This window comes from Leptidea sinapis, chromosome 47, assembly GCF_905404315.1.
Source record: "Leptidea sinapis chromosome 47, ilLepSina1.1, whole genome shotgun sequence".
Taxonomy (NCBI): Eukaryota; Metazoa; Arthropoda; class Insecta; order Lepidoptera; family Pieridae; genus Leptidea; species Leptidea sinapis.
The window spans coordinates 7,264,574-7,285,272 of NC_066311.1; the positions used below are offsets into that span (position 1 = coordinate 7,264,574).

Here is a 20,699-nt window from a genome sequence, read left to right on the forward strand (position 1 = left end):
AGTGTGACATAACTTGTAACGCACACTAAACTAATATTCCACAACAGCAAGAGACTATCTAGACTTATTAACAATCTAAGTTAGATTCGTTGTACATTGTCTATCTAGACGTAATAATGATCAAAGAAATCTAACACATTGAAATGACATTGAAATCTAGATACATGATCGATTGACGGACGATATGTAGAATTATGTATTAATTATTAATGTAGAATTTAATTTTTCTTAAATGAGTGATAGAATATTGAAACTGGCCATAAGAAAAGCTCGGATTTTTTAATACAATTAACTACGTACTATAATAATAACAATATTTACTCAAAATATTTATTGAAGGTATTACAATTATTGAGCCCAAAACGTGCGGTTTGTGCTTTGGATTCAGAACTGCAGATAAACTTGGCATTTTCGTAGAATATGTACATTAGTTCTGTTATTATAAAATACTTATAACAATATTGATAAATATAATAAACTTACTTAAAATAATATAAAACAACATTCATATATGGGACCGCACGTCAGAAGTGAAAACGTTTTAGCTTCACAAAGTTGGCATTATTTTTGGTTTGATAAGAAATATTTTAGAAGCAATTTTTATAAGAAAATATTTTATTAACATATAATTAAAATGTAATATTCAAGTTTTATGAACATTATTTATGTAATACATAAAAATAAGTAATTAAGTATTATTATTATCTATACATATTACTATCTACGGTCAGGAGGCCTACCGTGATGCGAACCCGTAAGATTTTTTTCTTACCAAAAAATCGCTCGCGGACAAAGATTTTTCTTATAAAATTTTATTAGTTAAATTACGAAGTTAGTGTCTTAGTTAGCTCAAAATGTACTTAATATAAATAATATAATGTCATGTTTGGGTTATGATGATAGGCGATCACCGCCTCCCATAATCTCTAACATCACTAGAGAAAACAATAAAGGAGGTTTGCCTAAAAAGTCACATTATCTTAATAATCGAGTTATTGGAAAATATTAAGCCTCCTCTCCACTATCGGCGATGATCGTTACTTGTATGATCATCTGTTATCGGCAAGTTAATCGTCGTGTAAGCATCCACACGATCGTCCGTCATCATTTATTGAGCGACAATCCTTCAAGATGGACGTGAAGTGTATAGCTGCTGCTATCATTCAATTTCAGTATACAATCATTTGACCACTCAGTAGTCATTGTATCGTACTTGCGCTATGTCAATAAAAGGAAAACAAAACAACGCCGCGAAGTACACGGTACGGCTTGTCCAGTGTCCTCGAGTGAATGAATAATCGGCGATCGTGTGAGCACGCGCACGAAACTACACGCGAATTCCCTTTGATGCGTGCCCGACAAACCGAAAGGTCACCGATCGCCGCGATCACTATGACGATTAGAGACGGTGATCGGCGACTAGAAGCGAATAAGCCCTCCACACGAAGGTGCTCGCGTGTAATCGCCTTTAATCGCCGATTGTGAAGAGGCGGCATTATAATGTGATTACTCACTCTTATTGGAATGCATTATACTTAAAGAAAAAACGATAACGTTTATAATTATTAATAAGCATTTACTGGCTTACGATAAACTCTAAGAACATGACGTCATTCTTGATATATTCGAACTTGTCCAAGCTAGTGTGTGGTACGAAGATGTATTGCCTCTTCATCTGGATGACGGTCTGGTCCAAGCTCTCTGTGGACTTGCTCATTTCTTCTGCGTCGTGGTCGTGACGCCTCGATGAGGACTTGCGGCGCAGTTCCAATGATTTCACAATGTCCATTGCCTGCCATTAAAACTTTTCATGATTTTTAATATTCACAAAAATAAAATCCGGAGTAGAGTCTAAATTACGGATTAAACTGGACTCCTAGGTAGGTACTACCAGGGAATCATAAATATGGCGTTTTTAACAATTTAATAATTAGAAATAGTTAACCTCGCTGCGAACAGGTAGGAAATTAGTAGGTAACGTACACAAGTAACACAAATTAATGGAAAATAGAGTTTTTCAGTAATAGAACGGTTTTTTTTATGAAAATAAGGGACGAGACGAGCAGGAAGTTCAGCTGATGGTAATTATGTGCCCTGCCCATAACGATGAAGTGCTGCTCCGGATTCTTGAAAGACCTAAAAATTCTGAGTGGCACTACATCTCGTCACCTTGAGACATAAGATGTTAAATAGCAGAAGTACTCATTATACCTGGTTTCTATTAGCTGGCTGATCTTTCAACACAATATTAACATTGAGATCGCAGGGCCACTCTAATAGCGGATCGTAGGGACCAGCCACCAGCCGCACTGTGCTCGTAATATGACGACCTTTCCACTTGCCTATCCCGTTCAGATGAACTTCAGCCTGAGAAGATACAAATATTTAAGTCAACTTGATGTATGATTTGCGTGATATGAGAGCTGAAGGATTAACAATTATCTTAGCGAACATTCCAGAACAAATCTTACCACTGTATTTGATTTCATTTTTCTATCGGAAAGATGGACTTCCGTTTGAGCATCTGTCAAGTAGACACTGTTACGTAGAAGCTTACAATATTATAATTTTTGTTAAATTGTAGTGTTTTTGATGAAGTTACACTTAACTAGATCTAGTACACTGAAATAATATTTGAACACTGAAAAATAATCCAAGAAAAACTTTGTGAGTCAATTAAACCTTAACCTACATAATAATAAGAAGTTAATTAACGACTCCGTGACCTTGTCACGTCCTCGTCAAGGGTCAATTTCACTTCCGGGAATTATTAGTTAGTCGACTTGATGTTGCCAGTACAAATAAGATAATCATGGAAGACCTTATGGAGAAATTTATACAAAAAATGGAGGAGCAATTCAAAAAACAAACAATTACTACATCAGGAAATAACACTAAAAGTCTAGTGAGGACTATAACCAAAAAAATAAAAAACCGCTTAAAGATGAAAACCAGATATTGAAAAATAAAGTTGAGATGTTATATGGCAAATTAAAGCATTTAGAAAGAGGAAGAAATCAAGAAAGAGAAGCAAACCTTTTTACGGTATGATAAGCATATAATGAAAGATAAACAGCAGAGAAACGAAAACGGCTTAGGAATGACTAATAATCCCGCATCATTCATAAATTTTGTTTTAATTTTAATTTGTGATGTCGTTTTAAATTGTTGTATTTTCATCAGTCCTTGAAAGTTTCAATTCAATCCGACATTCAAAAGTGGGCGAAAACGTTACATACATTGATATAGGTACATATGAAGCTAATAAAACATGTAAAATACCTTTAACGTATATCCATATTTGCTGGTGCGAAAGAGAGGGCTGCTAAGTACCATGTCTTTTTCTTTTGACTCCTTCATTCGCGATGAAAACTTGTCGATTCTCCAAATTAAGTGACCTAAATTAATACAAAAAGTTTAATCATACATTTCGATAATCCATAATTAAGATAATACATGTGGTGTTGGAAAATGTGAAATAGGAGTAAACTCTACGATCACATCTGGAAGATACTGGCAAAGTCAAAGTCAAATAATATATATTTCGAGATACATGAAATTCGCAAACTCTGAGTGTTACGGAAATTAGGAGATAGGTAAGTATGCCGGCTAGATTGTGGGTACCGTAACGGTGACCATAACGTAAAATTTCTGCTGTGAAGCAATGTGTAAACATTACTGTGTTTCGGTCTGAAGGGCGCCGTAGCTAGTGAAATTACTGGGAAAATGAGACTTAACATACTTAAAGTACTTAAAGTTGCAGTGCCGCTCAGAGTTTATGGGTTTTTCAAGAATCCTGAGCGGCACTGCATTGTAATGGGAAGGGCGTATCAATTACCATCAGCTGAACGTGCTGCTCGTCTCGTCCATTATTTTCATAAAAAAAGGTAAGTTAGGCAGGTATACCATCATGACTTCCACTTTCAGGATGATCCAAAGTGACTCTCGACTGAAAGTCAGCTAGTTCTGTTCTTAATTTGCTGTAGCTCTTGGTGAGTGCTCGTAGATCTCTGGCTACCAAGTCCATTCTGGATAATTGTTCTGAGGCTTCAGCTCGTGCGTCTGCAGTAGCAACCTCTAAAACTGCGAGACGATCTAGTGCCTGAATGATAAAATGATTTAAATCAACTCTTCGACGACACTTTCCTACATAGTTCATACTTTATCTTAATATATGAAAATATAAACAAAGAAACTGTTTTTACATAAGATTGCCGCTCACTGAAGGCCTGTTTCTGCTAGCCGTAAAGATTAACGGCCGTTTTCAATATGTATCTCTAGTTACGGATATATTGCTATTACTGTTTAATGACAAGATCTTATCTATCCATTGTTATGTCCAATATAGTTATAGTACAATGCTATCTGTCGATAGGTTATTGAAATGTCAGTAAGCGTAAAAGGATAGATTTGTCTACCTCGAGTAAGTTAAATTAAGGATAGATAGGTTATTGAAAGCGGTCTTAAGACGTTGTATTGTTCGAGAAAAAAGTGGGAAGATCATTCCACAACTTAGCCATTTGCATAATGAAGCTCAAAGCAATTACAACTTGGGTATCTAAAAAAACCGCGTAAACCTTTCGTAAAGACCGGCAACGCTCTTGGGATTCCTCTAGTGTTGGAAGAGAATGTGGGTGGCGGTGATCATTTAAAATGAGGTGATCCCTACGGTCTACGCTCGCTCTCATCTTTTTCCATAAAAATAGCGGAGAAAACCCTTCTTCCGTCTGGGCGTCCGATGGTGAAATAGGGATGGGGTATTCAAGTCATGCACAAATTGTTCTAGAGCGAGTAATAACTAGTAAAAGTATTAATTCATGTTCTAACGATAGTAAAAATTGGTAGCTGAAGAATATAACTCTTGCAGAAAGCATGATCTTTAAAACTAATTTCATTATTGAAAAATTAGAATTGCTCCGCTGACGTTTACGGCCAACTCTTGTATAATAAAAAATTCAAGTATACTCACTGGGTTTTCGGAGTCTGTTGCATTTTGGAGCTGCATTCTTAATAAAGCGAGTTGTGAAACCTGCTCGGATGATCTTTTTGCCTCTATTAATTCGGCTTCTAAAGCCGCTCTGTTTTCTTCATTGCGTTGTCTCTCTTCATCTACAGATTGCCTTATATAATCAATTACCTCCTCTGAAAAAGATAAAATATATTTCATTTGTGATGTCTTGATATTCTTGTTAGAAAGAACAAAATATGGTATGGCGTTATCATTGACCAAAAAATATATTTCTATTCTAAATTATTGAGCATGATAAAAAATTGTATTTATATTATAGATAACCTAATTATAGATAAAGTCATTACCGCAAAACACACTCTCTTACAACACCAGCATAATAACAAGAGGATTGCCGTCCTTTAACTGGCCGGAGTTCGCGCATTTTTGAAGGTTCCCATATCGTATCACACTGGGAACAATACAGAAGGAAGTTCATTCCAAAATAGTTTGGTATGTCGTAGAAAGTTCCTTGAACTCTGGAGAAACGCTAAATATCCAGATGGTGAGGATGATAATTAAGTTAGTGGCGTGTCATGTGAAGATGGAATTGGGCGGCAGAGATCAAGTAAACCAACTCTTCGGATAAACTCTCGGACATTTCTATTTCTAAAATTTTTCTCGGACTCTCCCCGAGAAAAATTTTAGAAATAGAAATAGAAACACTTTATTAGCATACAAAAAACACTCACACAAAAACACAACAATTTACAATATTAATTAAAATCTTAAAATACTAAATTAAATACCGTAACACTATTATAAAGATTAAAAATAAAGTAATAAAATTAACAGTGTGAGCGTGATTCCCTGCTAAAAGGAGCTGTCTCAGTATATTGTTGGTCAGTGCAGAAGACACCAACACAACACTGGTTTTCAGCAGCCCCTCGTGACATTTGGAGTAGACAGTTGCATTAGTCTTCCCATTGTTATTAATTTGTGAAGGTAGGTATCAAAGGGATTAACTAAATATTATACATATATTCTTTTTCGTGTTTCTTAATTTATAGTGTAATAAAATAAAAATAAATAAATAATTGTAATAATAATAAATATTAAATCATAGTATAATCTGTACGTAACTGTATATAATATAATAAAGGTGGCATTAGGTACTTATTATAAATGAGATATATATTACTATATATTGGTGAACATTAAATATACATAATAAAAATACAGAATTGTGTTAATTAATAAGATACATTGCATATCAAGAATAATTATTATATAATGATTCTAAAATAGTTTTTTTATATTTCGATCTAAAATTTTGAACATTTTTTAATAGTCTAATTGGTGGCGGTAAATTATTCCAGCACTTAGTAGCGCTGTAACGAAAACTGCCCCTGAACGCTGTTGAATGATGCCGGGGCTCTACTAATATCTGCGAGGCAGATCTGGTTTTTATATTATTAGCACTGCGTTGCCCTAGCCATTCAAGTTTATTATTCAAGTAAAGAGGTGTTTTAGTATGTATGATACCGAAAAGCAACGTTGCTAAATGCAGACACCTCCGACCTTCCATATTAAGTATATTGGCCTGTTTTAAGTATGGACTAATGTGTTGCCTGGGCGGAATTTTCCAGCAGAATCGGGCGCACGCATTTTGCATTCGTTGGATGGAATATTTTGTTTTATATAGTAACCTAGGACCATACACCACGTCACAGTAATTAAGCTTTGAAAGTACAAATTTCGGTAGAAGATACAAAACGAAGCGACTTCTTACGCTGCAAAATTGGTAATTTGAGGTCGTGATTTTAATTGGTGAACAGTGCTTGAGTATTCGCTCCGTATTTTAATATAACAGGCTTAATTGGTGGTTGGTTATAATCCAACTGGTATCAACGTCGAGGTTAAACTCCGAGCTCTGAGGAAATCTTTTTTCCAACCTACACATCACAAAGAATATCGTCTCTTTTATTAACTTCCAGTGAAGCTGTGCTATAAAGTATGTACAGGAAAACTGCAAACCTTTATAGGTTTCCTCTAAGTGAGGGTTATCACTTTAAAACTTACTATACAAATTATTTACATTTACAAGAGCAACAACTCAAGTCAATTTCCTAATATGCAAATATTGGGGTTGAGCAGGTTATCAACTGTAAAGTAGATCTTGAAGACGAAACCACAACCTGAGAGTTGAACAAGACACATACAAGATTTATCAATGATACGTCATTTGAATGGTAAGCTCAGTGGAGGAGCACTCGCACGGAACGCGAGAGGTTCGAGTCCCGCATCGTTCATAAACTTTGTTTATATATTTTATTTGTGTAATTAATCCCAGAAGTCCCCATCCCCATTGTACGAGGATGCCGAAGACGAACATCATCAATTCTAAGTGAGACTGGGGTACCTTAAACTCCTCATAATTTAGGCAGAGAGACTCTTCTTAAACCTAAAATAATTCGACGCGTTTTAAACACTACAGCTTAGCAAGATTAAAATTCATCCCGTTGTGTTATACCTACATGATTTTAACTCCTATAAGCAATCTGGGATCAAACAACGTGCGCTTGGCGCACTGAAACGGGTAAAATTTATTGGAAAGAATGTGATAATTATACAAAACATAAGGATACAAACTTAAGGCTGGGGACCGAGCCAACGACCTTGAGGAATCGATCGGAGCCAGGTTACCTCTTTCGCACAATATCGCCATTGTTTTTAATTCATAATTAGAAGCATTCTTAATTTATTTCAAACATAATACAATTTTCTTTACAAATATAACAAAACTATGTCATGTTAAATAGTATTGGTAAGCAGTTAATAAATTTCATACAATTTTATCTAGACTAAATGATTAACATGGTTCCAAGTGTAAAAGTAAGAGGTACTTTGGTTTTTTTTTCGCAATGTCTGTCATGTATAGAAATTTAAAGAAACAATGAATTTTCTTCTCATACTCTGTAGACATGTAATTATTTTTTGTAAAAATATAAGCTTTAAATGGTTACAATTATGCGCTATTTTGGCGATTTCTTGGGATAGCGGTATTAAGGATTTATAAGAAAGTAAGGTTTCTTCTTCAATTAATCATTATATTATTGAAATATTATTAATGACTAGAATTGTACCCTGACTTACTCGGGTAATGTGTTGAGTATTTGACGTTTGAGTATTTTGTTGCATCACTTTACATATATTGTAAATGAAATGATTTGTAAAAAGATGAAGTTGTAAATGATTTAAAAGAGTAGCTAAGAATCTCTTGAAACTTCTTCTCAATAAAGCTCAACACTTTCCGAAGTGTTAGTAAATATAAAAAGAAAAAAAAACATTTGACATTCATAAGTGTCGTTTCCTTGACTTCCATGAATAAAGTAATTTTGATTTGATTTGATTTACTGTCTTGTATGTCGTACCAAGTTTATTCATAGATCTAATTCTATTATCGTGCTGGGTCAGGGCCTGCTCCAACAGCTCTCTCTCGTTCTGCTCGTGGACCAGACTGCTGATGGCATTCTCCAACCGCATCACTGTGGTCAGCTGCTGACTTTGCAGCTCCTGGAATATTAAAGCCATCAAAAGGCCCAAAGTCAAATATTATAATTTTTTTTTTTAAAGCAACTGTGTTATTACAAAAAAGTTAAACATGTGTTGAACACTTGTTTTTAAATAGTTCTATTACAAATATAATATGTATCTTTCTGTTGTTTAACGTTCAATAATCTTTAGACATTGCTTATATTTAAACACGAGTCGAAGCTTGTCTAAGGAGTGCCTGACGGATAGATCATATTTATATGGAAGATTTACGGCCGTTCCTAATTTTCAGTCTATCTCTTACTTGAGATAAAAATCGTAACTATCGTTGACTTTTCTGTCCCAATAAACTTAACGACGGTAACTTACCTTATCCGTACACGCTGTCTGTCAATGGGACGACGTATAGCTTACTAGCGATAGAAGTTTGTATGGAAATTGCAATTCACGCGTCCCAATATAAGGCGATAAGAATGACTTATCGGGTATAGTGGGACAGCTTCAGATTATTGACAGCTAATTACTGACAGTAGAAGGTAGTAATTAATCTCTATCTGTAAATAGTATATTGGGAACGGCCGTTAGACTATAATATGATGACAGATAGATGACAGCTGTCAAAAATAGCGATGCGTTCCTTTATTTGCTCCTGTATAGAAATGAATAATATTATTATTATTAACACAGTTTCGTTATAGAATAAGATTAACTCCTTTTTAGTCGTCGTTATTGTTAGGTCACTGACGTTGTTATAATATGGTCTCTGTCAAACAAAACACGTGTATAAGCCATGATTTTTTTTTGTAATAACACCGTAAATGTTTACTCATTAAGCCTTTCCCAGGTATTGAAAGTTATTTCTTCGTGACATGAGATGTTATTACAACAGCATCAAGATAAGCATCTTTTTTGTTCTGAATGAGGGATACCAGTGACATGCCTGTGTTGATTTCGTTTGTGTGGCAATTTTTATGTGGAAACCCTATTAATTTTCTACAGGAATAGTACTAAGTAAGTTTGAGTTTATTTACCAGTGGGAGGCTCCTTTTCACAAGCTAGATTATGGGTACTACAACGGCGTCTATTCCTGCCGTGAAGCAGTAATGTGTAAAAATTATTGTGTTTCGATTTGAAGGGCGCAATTGTTTTTATGAAAATAAGAGACGAGACGAGCTGGACGTCCAGCTTATGGTAATGATACGACTTGTCCATACAATGCAGTGCCGCTCAGGATGAAAGACCCAAAAATTTTGAGCGGCACTACAACTGCACTCTTATGAGTGACCTTGAGATATAAGATGTTAAATCCCATTATTTCACTTGCTACGGCGCCCTTCAGACCGAAACACAGTAATTTTTACACATTACTGCTTCACGGCAGAAAAATGCGCCGTTGTGGTACCCATAATCTAGCCGGCATCCTGTGCAATGGAGCCTCCCACTGGTAAAAGTTTACGAACATTTATTGGTTTATTCTTTTGAGAACCTGTTCATACCTTCTATTGAGCTAATAATATATGTCAGTTAAACTCCAGGCGGAATTTATATTAAAAACTTACATTAAAATTATTATTATTATTACAGTTAAATTACCCTGTATAGTTATATATATAATCTATATGTATAGATGTTAGCTCGATTGTCTCTGTAAGAATGTAACCTCGTCATATGTTTGAAAGCCTAAATTACTCTGGAAACCTTGAGAATATTAACTATTCTTTATTGGCATAATGTGTATATAAAAGTGTTTACAATAAGAATCAACACATTAGCTAAAAAGGGCATGAAAATCACATCAGCTCCTCGTCATTATATAATAAAATTTTCATATTACAAGTACATATTTCATTGTAAAGTATATCGTTTTATCTACACCCATGCTTTAAATCCACTAATAAAGATTCTGAAACAGTTAGCTTATTGCCAACATTAAAACACCCAATGTTCTAATAATTATTACATCACCCAAAAGAGTGTTGTAATGTTGGTCTGAATTTCATAACAACACTCCTACGTTTTTTTTTTATCCCTTCATGCGCAAAGAGTTTCAACATACAGCCACATTCTTATTGCTCGTTGCCTGGTACGAGGGGCGGTCAAAAAGTTCGCGGAATGGCGGGGTTGGCGGGGGTGAGGTCGCTCCTCCAGGTAGCCGCTACTTGAGTAACTCATAATTACTATATATGCCAATTTCTAGCCTAATTGGGTCATTAGCTTTCGAGTTACAAACGAGTGAACAAGTAAATCGGGAACAAACTAGCCACTATGGAGAAAATTGAACATCGCGCCGTCGTAAAGTTCCTCACCAAACAAGGAAAAACGCCTCAAACTATTTTGCAAGAGATGTTAGCTGTTTACGGAGACTCTGCTCCTGGTAAAACCATGATTTACAAATGGCACGGCCTTTTCAAGCAAGGAAGGGAGTCAATTGAAGATGATCCTCGACCTGGACGGCCCATTGAGGCCACTACGCCGGAAATCATTGAAAAAGTTGAAAAACTTGTATTGGAAGACGGAAGGTTGAAGAAGAAACAACTTGCAGCATCAGTTGGAGTATCAGAAACCACAATTTTAAATATTCTTCATCAACATCTTGGCATGAGTAAAGTGTGTTCAAGGTGGGTCCCGAGAATGCTCACGCCGCTGCAAAAACGTGAGCGCGTCAACTGTTCCCGCGAGTATTTGGACCGCTGTGGAGAAGTTAGGGAAGAAATTATGGCCCGAATTGTAACCGGTGATGAAACTTGGGTTCACCACTATGAGCCTGAGTCAAAGCAGGAGTCGATGCAGTGGCACAAAAAAGGCACACCACCCCCAAAAAAATTTAAAGTGTCGCAATCGGCCGGAAAGATCATGGCGACTATTTTTTGGGATACTGAAGGTATTCTTTTGATCGATTATAAAGAACGTGGTGTTTCTATAACGGGAGAGTACTACGCTTCCCTATTGGACCGATTAAAAGAAGCTATTAAAGAAAAAAGAAGAGGAAAACTGACAAAAGGTGTACTCCTTTTGCACGACAACGCGCCCGTTCACACGAGTCATGTTGCGACGGCTGCCATTCATCGATGCGGTTTTGAACAACTACGCCATCCACCCTACAGTCCAGACCTGGCCCCTAGCGATTTTTATTTATTCCCAAAGATGAAGAAAGAGCTGCGTGGAAAAAAATTTAGAGACGATGATGAAGTCAAGTCGGCGATTTCGGCGTATTTTGACGCCCAAGACAAAACCTATTTTTTCGACGGTATTAATAAGTTATATGCCAGATCCCAAAAATGTATTCGTGTTAAGGGGGAATATATTGAAAAGGAAAAATAACATAATGTATCATTTCATCTTTTTTCCCAGTCATTCCGCGAACTTTTTGACCTCCCCTCGTATCTGTATGAATTTTAAAAAAAGAACATTTTCGATTACGCGCGGTCCACACACCCAGAACGTCGCGCGCCGTAAAAAAAAAATAGGTTATTCGAATCCCCGTCATTTTTCTTCGATTTTTTTATTGGTTTGTTTACAAAAAATGATTCATTTTAAACGCTGCAAAAGAACATTATATTCGAGTGAATTTTAAATATTGCACTATGCAAAATGTAAATTACTACTAAAATAAGATTAATAATAATTCATTCAGGGAAAAATCCTAAGAATGGGGGTAAACCTCCTAAGGAAAAAAAATTACTTAAATAATTGTTTCATTAATACTTATTTTATTTGTATATAATCAGTAACGAATGATATTAGGTTACTACTAGGACTGGTGTTTTAATGTTAGCAGTAAGCTAACTGTTCCAGAATCTTTTAGAGGATTCATATTCTGGGTGTAGATAAAGTCTTGAATGCAACTGTTATTAAAACACTCATGTGATACTATTATCACACTCGGCTTCGCCTCGTGAGATATCCGAGAATCCACATTCGTGTTTTAATACCCCTTATTACACAACAGTTGCATAAATAACTATTAACATCTACACAAAATATACAATAGGTATTAGGTAGTCAAAGTTATACACAAGATTATAAAAAAAAATCACAATTTTTTAAATTCAGTTTCTGTATAGAAATTGTCATTTATTAGCCATTCATAATATGTAAGTTTACCTGCAAAGCTAGCTGAACATTCGCCATATCATGCTTGAACTGTGCCGCCCAGTTAGCTGATCGTTCCGCCTCGTCATCCACTGCAGCCCGCAGTGACACCAGGGTTGAGAGAAAGTGCTGGGACCTCTCATCCACCAGCACGAGCTTGGATCGAAGCGTCTCCAATTCTGTTGACTGCACATCACGGTAGCTAGATTCTTCCGTTAAGGCTAATCTGAAAAGAATACAGCACGTGAATGTTATAAAGGATTTAAATGATTTTTAAATATAAATACTGATGATAATCTAATTCATATTTTACCTATCAAACTTTGAAATAATAATATATATAATAATAAAATATAATAAAATTGACACACTTTTTACACAAATTATCTTGCCCCAAGTTAAGCATATATAGCCTGTGTTATGGGTTACAAGACAATGATATATTTAATACAATATACTTAGTTAAACATACAGAAATTCATATAAACATACATAAATACCTTTAAACTTTAAAACTCGGAAACAAACATCTATATTCATCATATAAATGCTTGCACCTACCGGGATTCGAACCCGGGACCTCTAGCATAGTAGGTAGGATCGCCAACTACTCGGCTATACAGGTCGTCGTTATATATATAATATGATAATAATACTGACACACTTTTACACAAATTATCTGGCCCCAAACTTGTCATAGCCCTTAGGTGCTAGATAACGATATATATATAATACAATATTCTTACTAAAACATACATAAAATAAATAAATAAAATAAATACATATATACATCCATGACTCGGAAACAGACATTCATATTCATCATTAAAATTGGAGTGTCTGTTTGTAATATTGAAATAACCGTTTTAATTACATTTATTTTTATGAATATATATACGGTATATATATATACACCAAAATAACATTTTTTACAATTTTTGTTCTGTTTGTTCCGGCTAATCCCTGAAATGGCTGTACCGGTTTGACGGCACTTTTATTGGCAGGTAGCTGATGTAATAAGGAGTAACTTGGGCTACGTTTATTTTTAGAAAAATTCTTTTATTTTAGAAAAATAATATAAATAATAGTATAAATTATAAATGATTGCACCTACCGGGATTCGAACCCGGGATCAATAGTTCAGTAGGCAGGGTCACTAATCACTGGGCTATATGTGACGTCTATATATATAAAAATGAATTGCTGTTCGTTAGTCTCACTAAAACTCGAGAACGGCTCGACCGATTTGGCTAATTTTGGTCTTGAATAATTTGTGGAAGTCCAGGGAAGGTTTAAAAGGTGAATAAACATGAAAGTGTTCGGAATTAAATAAAAACAACAATTTTGTTTTTCCTTTGATGTGTCCCCCGTCGTCCGATATTTGTTTTGTATGGACATATTTTCTATGAGAGAATTTATTGACGCACGACTTGACAGTTCAGCTGTAAAACAATTTCATTACAACAACAGGGAGCATATTTTATGAAATAATTCTTGATATAGGACTTAATTCTATATACAGAACAACGGCTGTCGGGTCAACTAGTCTCAAATAAAAATTAAATTTTAGTTGACTGTTCTGACTTACTTAACAGCTGCAAGTTCCTTCTCAATATATGTTACACATTCCTCTAGGGGAACGGATTTCGGAGTCCAAGTGTGGTTGCAGACAGGTGGTGATGGGTCCATCACCCGTACATGAGTTGGTGATGAGGCGTTGTGTCTCTGTAACGTAATAACCTTATAACTTATGTACTGCATTTTTTATTTATTTGTGAAAATAAGGGACGAGATGAGCAGGACGTTCAGCTGATGATTATTGATACTCCCTGCCCATTACAATGCAGTGCCAATGAGGATTCTTGAAAAACCCCAAAAATTATGAGCGGCACTTCAACTGCGCTCGTCACCTTGAGACATAGGATGTTAAGTCTCATTTGTCCAGTAATTTCACTAGCTACGGCGCCCTTCAGACCAAAACAAATTAATGCTTACACAATGCTTCACGGCAGAAATAGGTACCCATAATAAGCCGGCATCCTGTGCAAAGAAGCCTCCCACTGGTAAATGATTTTTAAAGAGTACTGGAAAAGGTTTTTATGCCGTTTTTTTTCTGTGTGCCATCTGTTATCGAAGCGGTGGAAGTTATGTAATGATATTGGAAATATTTTCGTCAATGATATGAGGTAATTATCATGGACCGGAATCACGTCTGACGAGGAACTGTTCTGTCTCCACCAACCTTCATAACTAGAAGAAGAATTTGAAATTGTTGTAAGAAATATTTTAGTGACTTGCTAGTTACTTTGTGGAAAATACATTATAATTTATGTTGGTTTAAACATTGTTAAAAGTTACTTACAATAATAATAATAATCAAACCTATTTATTTCCAATCTACTATTAAATTACATTCTTACAGTTATATTACAGTTATATCTATGATTACATCTTTATAATAAATATCACTTATTGTTCCCATTATTTACATAGATAAGAACAAAATATAATTTTTATTTGTTTTAATGATTGTTGTTATGTACTGTCTTCTTCATTATTGATTGGAACCCCTTCTTGAGTATAGGCCTCCTCCAGCTTGTTCCATGCCTCTCTGTCCATTGCTATCTTTTTCCATAAGTGTCCTGCTGTCGCTTGAATAGTTAATAGTTACTTACCTTTACGTTATTATAGCAACTTATCGTTAATGACAAATAGAGTATAAGAACTATATAGTTAATACTAATTTACAAAAAAATATTGTAACTTGAAGTTCATAGACAGATCACATTGGTCGTAGTGCCACAGGGCTGACTACTAAAGCCGCTTTACCAAACATAACCATAATTTGAAGTTTATATTTCTCTTATAAAACTTTTTTATTAAATTATTCAAATTAAATTCATGTGCATCCAGTAGTAAAAAGTGTTTTATAGTACTTTTGAATGACTAAATATTTAATAGATACTAATCGTAGTGCGAAAAATAGTTTTATAAATTTAATAAAACTCTGTTGATGGACTTTGAATCTATATTATAAAAGAGAATTTATGTTGGTATGTTCCCTAATAACTCTTAAACTATTCGACCGATCTCAATGAAATCTTTTGTAATAGATTCGTTGAAGCTCAAGGAAGGTTTGCATATATTTTATTTATATGGCAAAACAACGTTTGCCAGGTCACCTAGTAAATAAGTAAAACCAAATATCGAATGCTTGCGTTATTTCTTGTTTCAGCGGCAATCTAACAAGATAACTGTTACAGTTTTACCAATCAAAGGTCTCGTCGGATCTTTTAAATGATGGAACGAACATTTTATTTATATAGTATTTATATAAATAGTTGTTTTTGTCATAAAAAAAAGCAACCAATGGGACTCCCAATAATAAACAGCTATCACCACCCAGGCTAGCAAAAGCTCAACTAACCTTGTCCATCTTCGGGCACTCCTTAACGTGAGTATCCTTGTGTTTCCTCTGGATCCAGGCCCCGCAGCGTAGCGGGCACTGCTCCAGAATGCTGCCACATTGCTTCAAATGGCTCTACAACATAAATTTAATTTTGTTTTCACCACTAAACGATCGTACGACACCCCCCAAGTTAGGATATCATCCCCACCATCTGGATGTGTGGCGGTCCTCCACAGTGCGGTTTTCAAGGAGCTTTCTTCCACGTACTACAAAGCTGTGGAATGAGCTTCCTTGTGCGGTGTTTCCGGGACGATACGACATGGGTACCTTCAAAAAAAGCGCGTACACCTTCCTTAAAGGCCGGCAACGCTCCTGTGATTCCTCTGGTGTTGCAAGAGATTGTGGGCGGCGGTGATCACTTAACAACAGGTGACCCGTACGCTCGTTTGTCCTCCTATTCCATTAAAAAAAATCTATGTTTTATTTATACGCTAAGTTAGGTACCATTAATACATTCTAAAAATACCTGTATATGAAATCCTTAAAACATTAAAAACATCAGGACTAGCTGACTCGACAGACGTTGTATTGTACAGAATGAATAAAATACTATTTTGTCAATAATATTTCATAATATCAAGAATTATTTCGTAAAATATGCTCCTTGTTGTTGTAATGCAATTGTTTCACAGCAGAACCGCCCTCTGGTAAATCTTTGAGCCTAGCTCAGATTTGTCCCTACTGTATATAAGAGTCGTGTTGAATATCTTTTATCTTTGGTCTCTCTTAAACACAAGTGACAGTGACAAAACACACTTGAACGCGAATAACGTATTGTGACATGTTCTGGAATACGAACCTAATAAATTAATGCATAACTTTGTTAGAAGCCCGACGAGATAGTCCTCGTTCTGTAATCGTTTAACACCACTCACACTCACATCACAAATCACACACCTGCAATAACACACAAGTACTCACACACTTATACACACACATTCACACATAATTACAAACACACATACATATATCACCGCACTCGCCGGCGAGTGCGAAGTCTCTTCAAAAGTAGAGTCCATTGGACTAACAGATATATTAGATTGTTAGTGTCTCTCCATCCAGTCTAGTGAGCAGGCGGTCAGAGGTTCGAACCTCCTTCCGAGACGGCCCGCTACTGTGAGCTACATTTTCGGCATCCAGGCCTCCACCCGGTTTCGCTGTAAAAGCCTTTAGGGCTATTAGTACAGAAAAGGTTTTTAGTTTCATCAGTTTCAGGAGATTGTTACGCCATTAGTATGAGATTTTGACATATGGGCCGCGTTTCGGGTCTTCAATACGTAAATGTATTTTCCTTCTCTCCAAAAAAGGAACACGACAGACACCAAGTAACATTCGGTCTTCCAAACATGTTTATTTGAAATGAGGTATAGGTTTAAATGAAAATCTCAGAATGGAAGTCAAATTATTTGCATCGTAGTTATACTGTACCAACGTTGACTTGATAAAAAATATAATTGTAAAGGTGTGCCACGGCCTTCAGTCTATGCTTAGAATACTTTAAACTAGTGTTTTATCTATGATCTCAACTCATCATAAGCTTGAAGATTATAATTTTACACGTAAAGATAGGAAGCTGTAAGATGGATTTTGTCTCTACAATCTTATATCTACGTAATACTTATGTTCATCTCATTCACTCACTTAAAATTTTTAGTCAAATACCGAATGAATAGAATGGCATTCTAAAGTTTAACCTGCTCATTTTTCAATTTAATTTTATTTGTGTATTAATCCTCGAAGTGAGGGTTATCACCTTCAAAACATAACAATTTGCTTAGATTTACAAGAGCGACATCTCAAGTCAATTTCCTAATATGCAAATATTGGGGTTGAGCATGTTTTCAACTGTAAAGTAGATCCTGTAGATGAAGCTACAACCTGAGAGTTGAACAAAGCATACAAGATTTTATGATACGTCACTCGAACGGTTAGCTCAGTTGGTTAGAGCACTGACACGGAACGCCAGAGGTCGTGGGTTCGAGACCCGCATCGTTCATAAAATTTTGTTTTTCAACTTTATTTGTGTATTATATCCTAGAAGTGAAGATTATCACTTTAAAAACATAACAAATTGTTTAAATCTATAACTATCAAATTTTTAAATTTCGAACCCGTGCGTCTAGGTATACGCCCCAGCTCTCTAACCACTACCATACCGTCCGGTTGACGCATCATCTATAAATCTTGGTACTTTACATTTGTTCCACTCTTCAGTTATGGCTCCATCAACATTACAGTTAATAACCTGCACATCCGCAAGAATTGCATATTGAAAAATTGACTTGAGATGTCGCTTTTTAAATTTAAACAATTTGCTATTTTTATATCCCAAAAGCGAAAAATCACTTAAAAAAAATCAATTCAAAAAATATTTATTCTCTGTATTATAAAGCTATATATATAAGTCCAAGTCAGGATCACCTACAAAAGTTACAATAGCATTCCAATGAGTATAACAATATTCATTAACAATAAACTTAGAAACATTAATCCCAACTATCTCTATCATTCAAATAATCTTTCACATTATAATAGGCCTTAGATTTTAATTTATTTTACGATATATTTAACTTTTGTAACTGCTAATATTTTAATATCAATTCGGAGTTTATTATAAAATATAACACAATCCTCTTGAAAAGATTATATATAATATACAATAATGTATAACTTACTTGTAATTTTCCCATTTCGAATAAGTCATTGCAGAAGTAACAAGGGCTGTCTCTAACACCATTCACGTCTTTTTCCGCTTTGTTCAAACTCATTTTTACATCTGAATCACCACAAACACACACGGTGTATCAATATTGTATTTATTGAGTGAACACACTCAGAAACTATGTACGAAAAATATTTTTAATAAAACTGAATCTTTACACAAATATGGACTACACAAAACTAAATAGATCCGTATTAAACTGGTATAATTAATAGAGAGGTAGATAACAATATTTTAACGACGCTTCGATCTAAACTATACAATGTGCACTCACAGTTTTTTAATTACGTTTTATAATCGTTGAGCTAAGCGCGTACTGAACAGTGTTTTATCCTAATCAATGGATGAACAAAACACTCCAGCGATTTCATTTGTAAGCGATGGAACTCTGTCCCAGTACAACCAACACATCTGCTGAATAACACATTACGAATTTGATAAGTGAGTGAGTGTGATAAGGTTCCATAGCTGTGTGTTGTTGAGTTGAGTCATTTTATCATATCTGAGTTCTGTATCTGGCAGTATGGGAGATAAGGCTTGTGGCAATAAATGTATTTTTTTGTTTGAATTTAGTCCGTAGTAGGTCAAGGTATGTATTGATTGCAAATTAAATTGATTTCATTGATGTAATCATAAGTTTTTTTTTTTAATTTATATCCATCCAACGAATTTCACCAAACATTTGTATGTCGTTGGTGTTGGCTAACATAATATGTATGTTATTTTTTTCATGACATTTTTTCGATACGTCCTGCCCTTTACAACGTAGTGCCGGATTTTTGAAAATCCAAAAATTCTGAGCGGCACTACAATTGGGCTCGTCACCTTGAGACATAAGTTGTTAAGTGTTATTTGCCCAGTAATTTCACTAGCTACGGCGCCCTTCAGACCGAAACACGATAATGTTTAAACATTACTGCTTCACGGCAGAAAAAGGCACCGTCGTGGAACCCATAATCTAGCCGGTATCCTGTGCAAAGGAGCCTTCTTCTGGTCCTTAGTCGCTTCTTACGATAGCCTTGGGTCTAGGACTTCCATATTCTTTTTATGCCCTGGGAAGCACAGGGTGTACTTACGTACCTTTGGGTCATATTGGCTACAAGTGCGTTGTGTTCTTAAGTAACCTTCTCCATAAAGCGACGTGACGAGTTACATTTACCTTATTGTATGTAATACGCCCTACACATTACAATGCAGTGCCGCTCAGAATTCTTGATTGAACCCAAACTCTGAGCGGTGTCCTAACTGCCCTTGTCACTTTGAGGTATAAGATGTTAAGTCAATTTCAACAGATACGGCACCATTCAAACCAAAACTCAATGTTAAAAATTATATGTGCGAGTTTCTTGAAGAGTTGAAAGAGTTTCTTCATAATGAAATTTTTAAATTGAGCGTTCGCGTTGGTATCGATATATCGAGCGACGTTCAGTTGCGTGGTCACTTGGAAGAGAAGGCCAAACTGGCTTCTAAAAAGCTTGGTGTACTCAGTAAGGCGAGACAGTAATTCACTACAAGCTACCGCCTGCAACTATATAAGGCGCAAATTCAGCCTCACATGGAATACTTACTCTTCTCACCTCTGGGCGGGCACTCCCAAGTACCAGCTTCTTCCATTTGACCGCATACAACGAAGAGCGGCTCGAATCATCGACGATCAAGTCATCATCCGATCGGCTGGATTCTTTAGCGTGGCCTAGAGATGTGGATTCTCTGTAGCTTTTACCGCATTTACGCGGAGTGCTCAGAGGTATTGCTTGGGTTGATTCCAGCGGCCGAATTCCACCACCGGACGTTAGGTCAAAATGGAAAATACCACCCGCATCACGTTGACGTCTGGGCATTCCACAATAGCGCGTTTTGCAAGAAATGCCTTGTCTTACACAGCCATTTTGAGAAATCAATTACCGGCTGCT

General features: G+C 35.7%; 1 protein-coding gene across 1 annotated transcript; it reads right to left on the minus strand.

Moving 5' to 3' along the window:
- Positions 1 to 257: 257 nt before the first annotated feature.
- LOC126978127 (TNF receptor-associated factor 3) lies at positions 258 to 19,111 on the minus strand. Its single transcript, XM_050826866.1, has 10 exons — positions 18,740 to 19,111; positions 16,023 to 16,136; positions 14,184 to 14,320; positions 12,608 to 12,821; positions 8,383 to 8,524; positions 4,970 to 5,142; positions 3,907 to 4,102; positions 3,283 to 3,398; positions 2,212 to 2,367; positions 258 to 1,792 (listed from the first exon to the last, which is right to left on the minus strand). The coding sequence occupies exons 1-10, from the start codon at positions 18,830 to 18,832 to the stop codon at positions 1,577 to 1,579; spliced, it is 1,557 nt and encodes a 518-aa protein (XP_050682823.1). The 5' UTR covers positions 18,833 to 19,111; the 3' UTR covers positions 258 to 1,576.
- Positions 19,112 to 20,699: the final 1,588 nt, after the last annotated feature.

Bases quoted from the DNA above. Each gene is read 5' to 3' on its own strand.
- LOC126978127 (XM_050826866.1), bottom strand. From the start codon at position 18,832: ATGAGTTTGAACAAAGCGGAAAAAGACGTGAATGGTGTTAGAGACAGC. The intron at 8,525-12,607 runs GTAAACTTACAT...TTAATATTCCAG, and splicing joins ATGTTCAGCTAGCTTTGCAG to GAGCTGCAAAGTCAGCAGCT. The intron at 2,368-3,282 runs GTATTTTACATG...GTATCTTCTCAG, and splicing joins AATATGGATATACGTTAAAG to GCTGAAGTTCATCTGAACGG.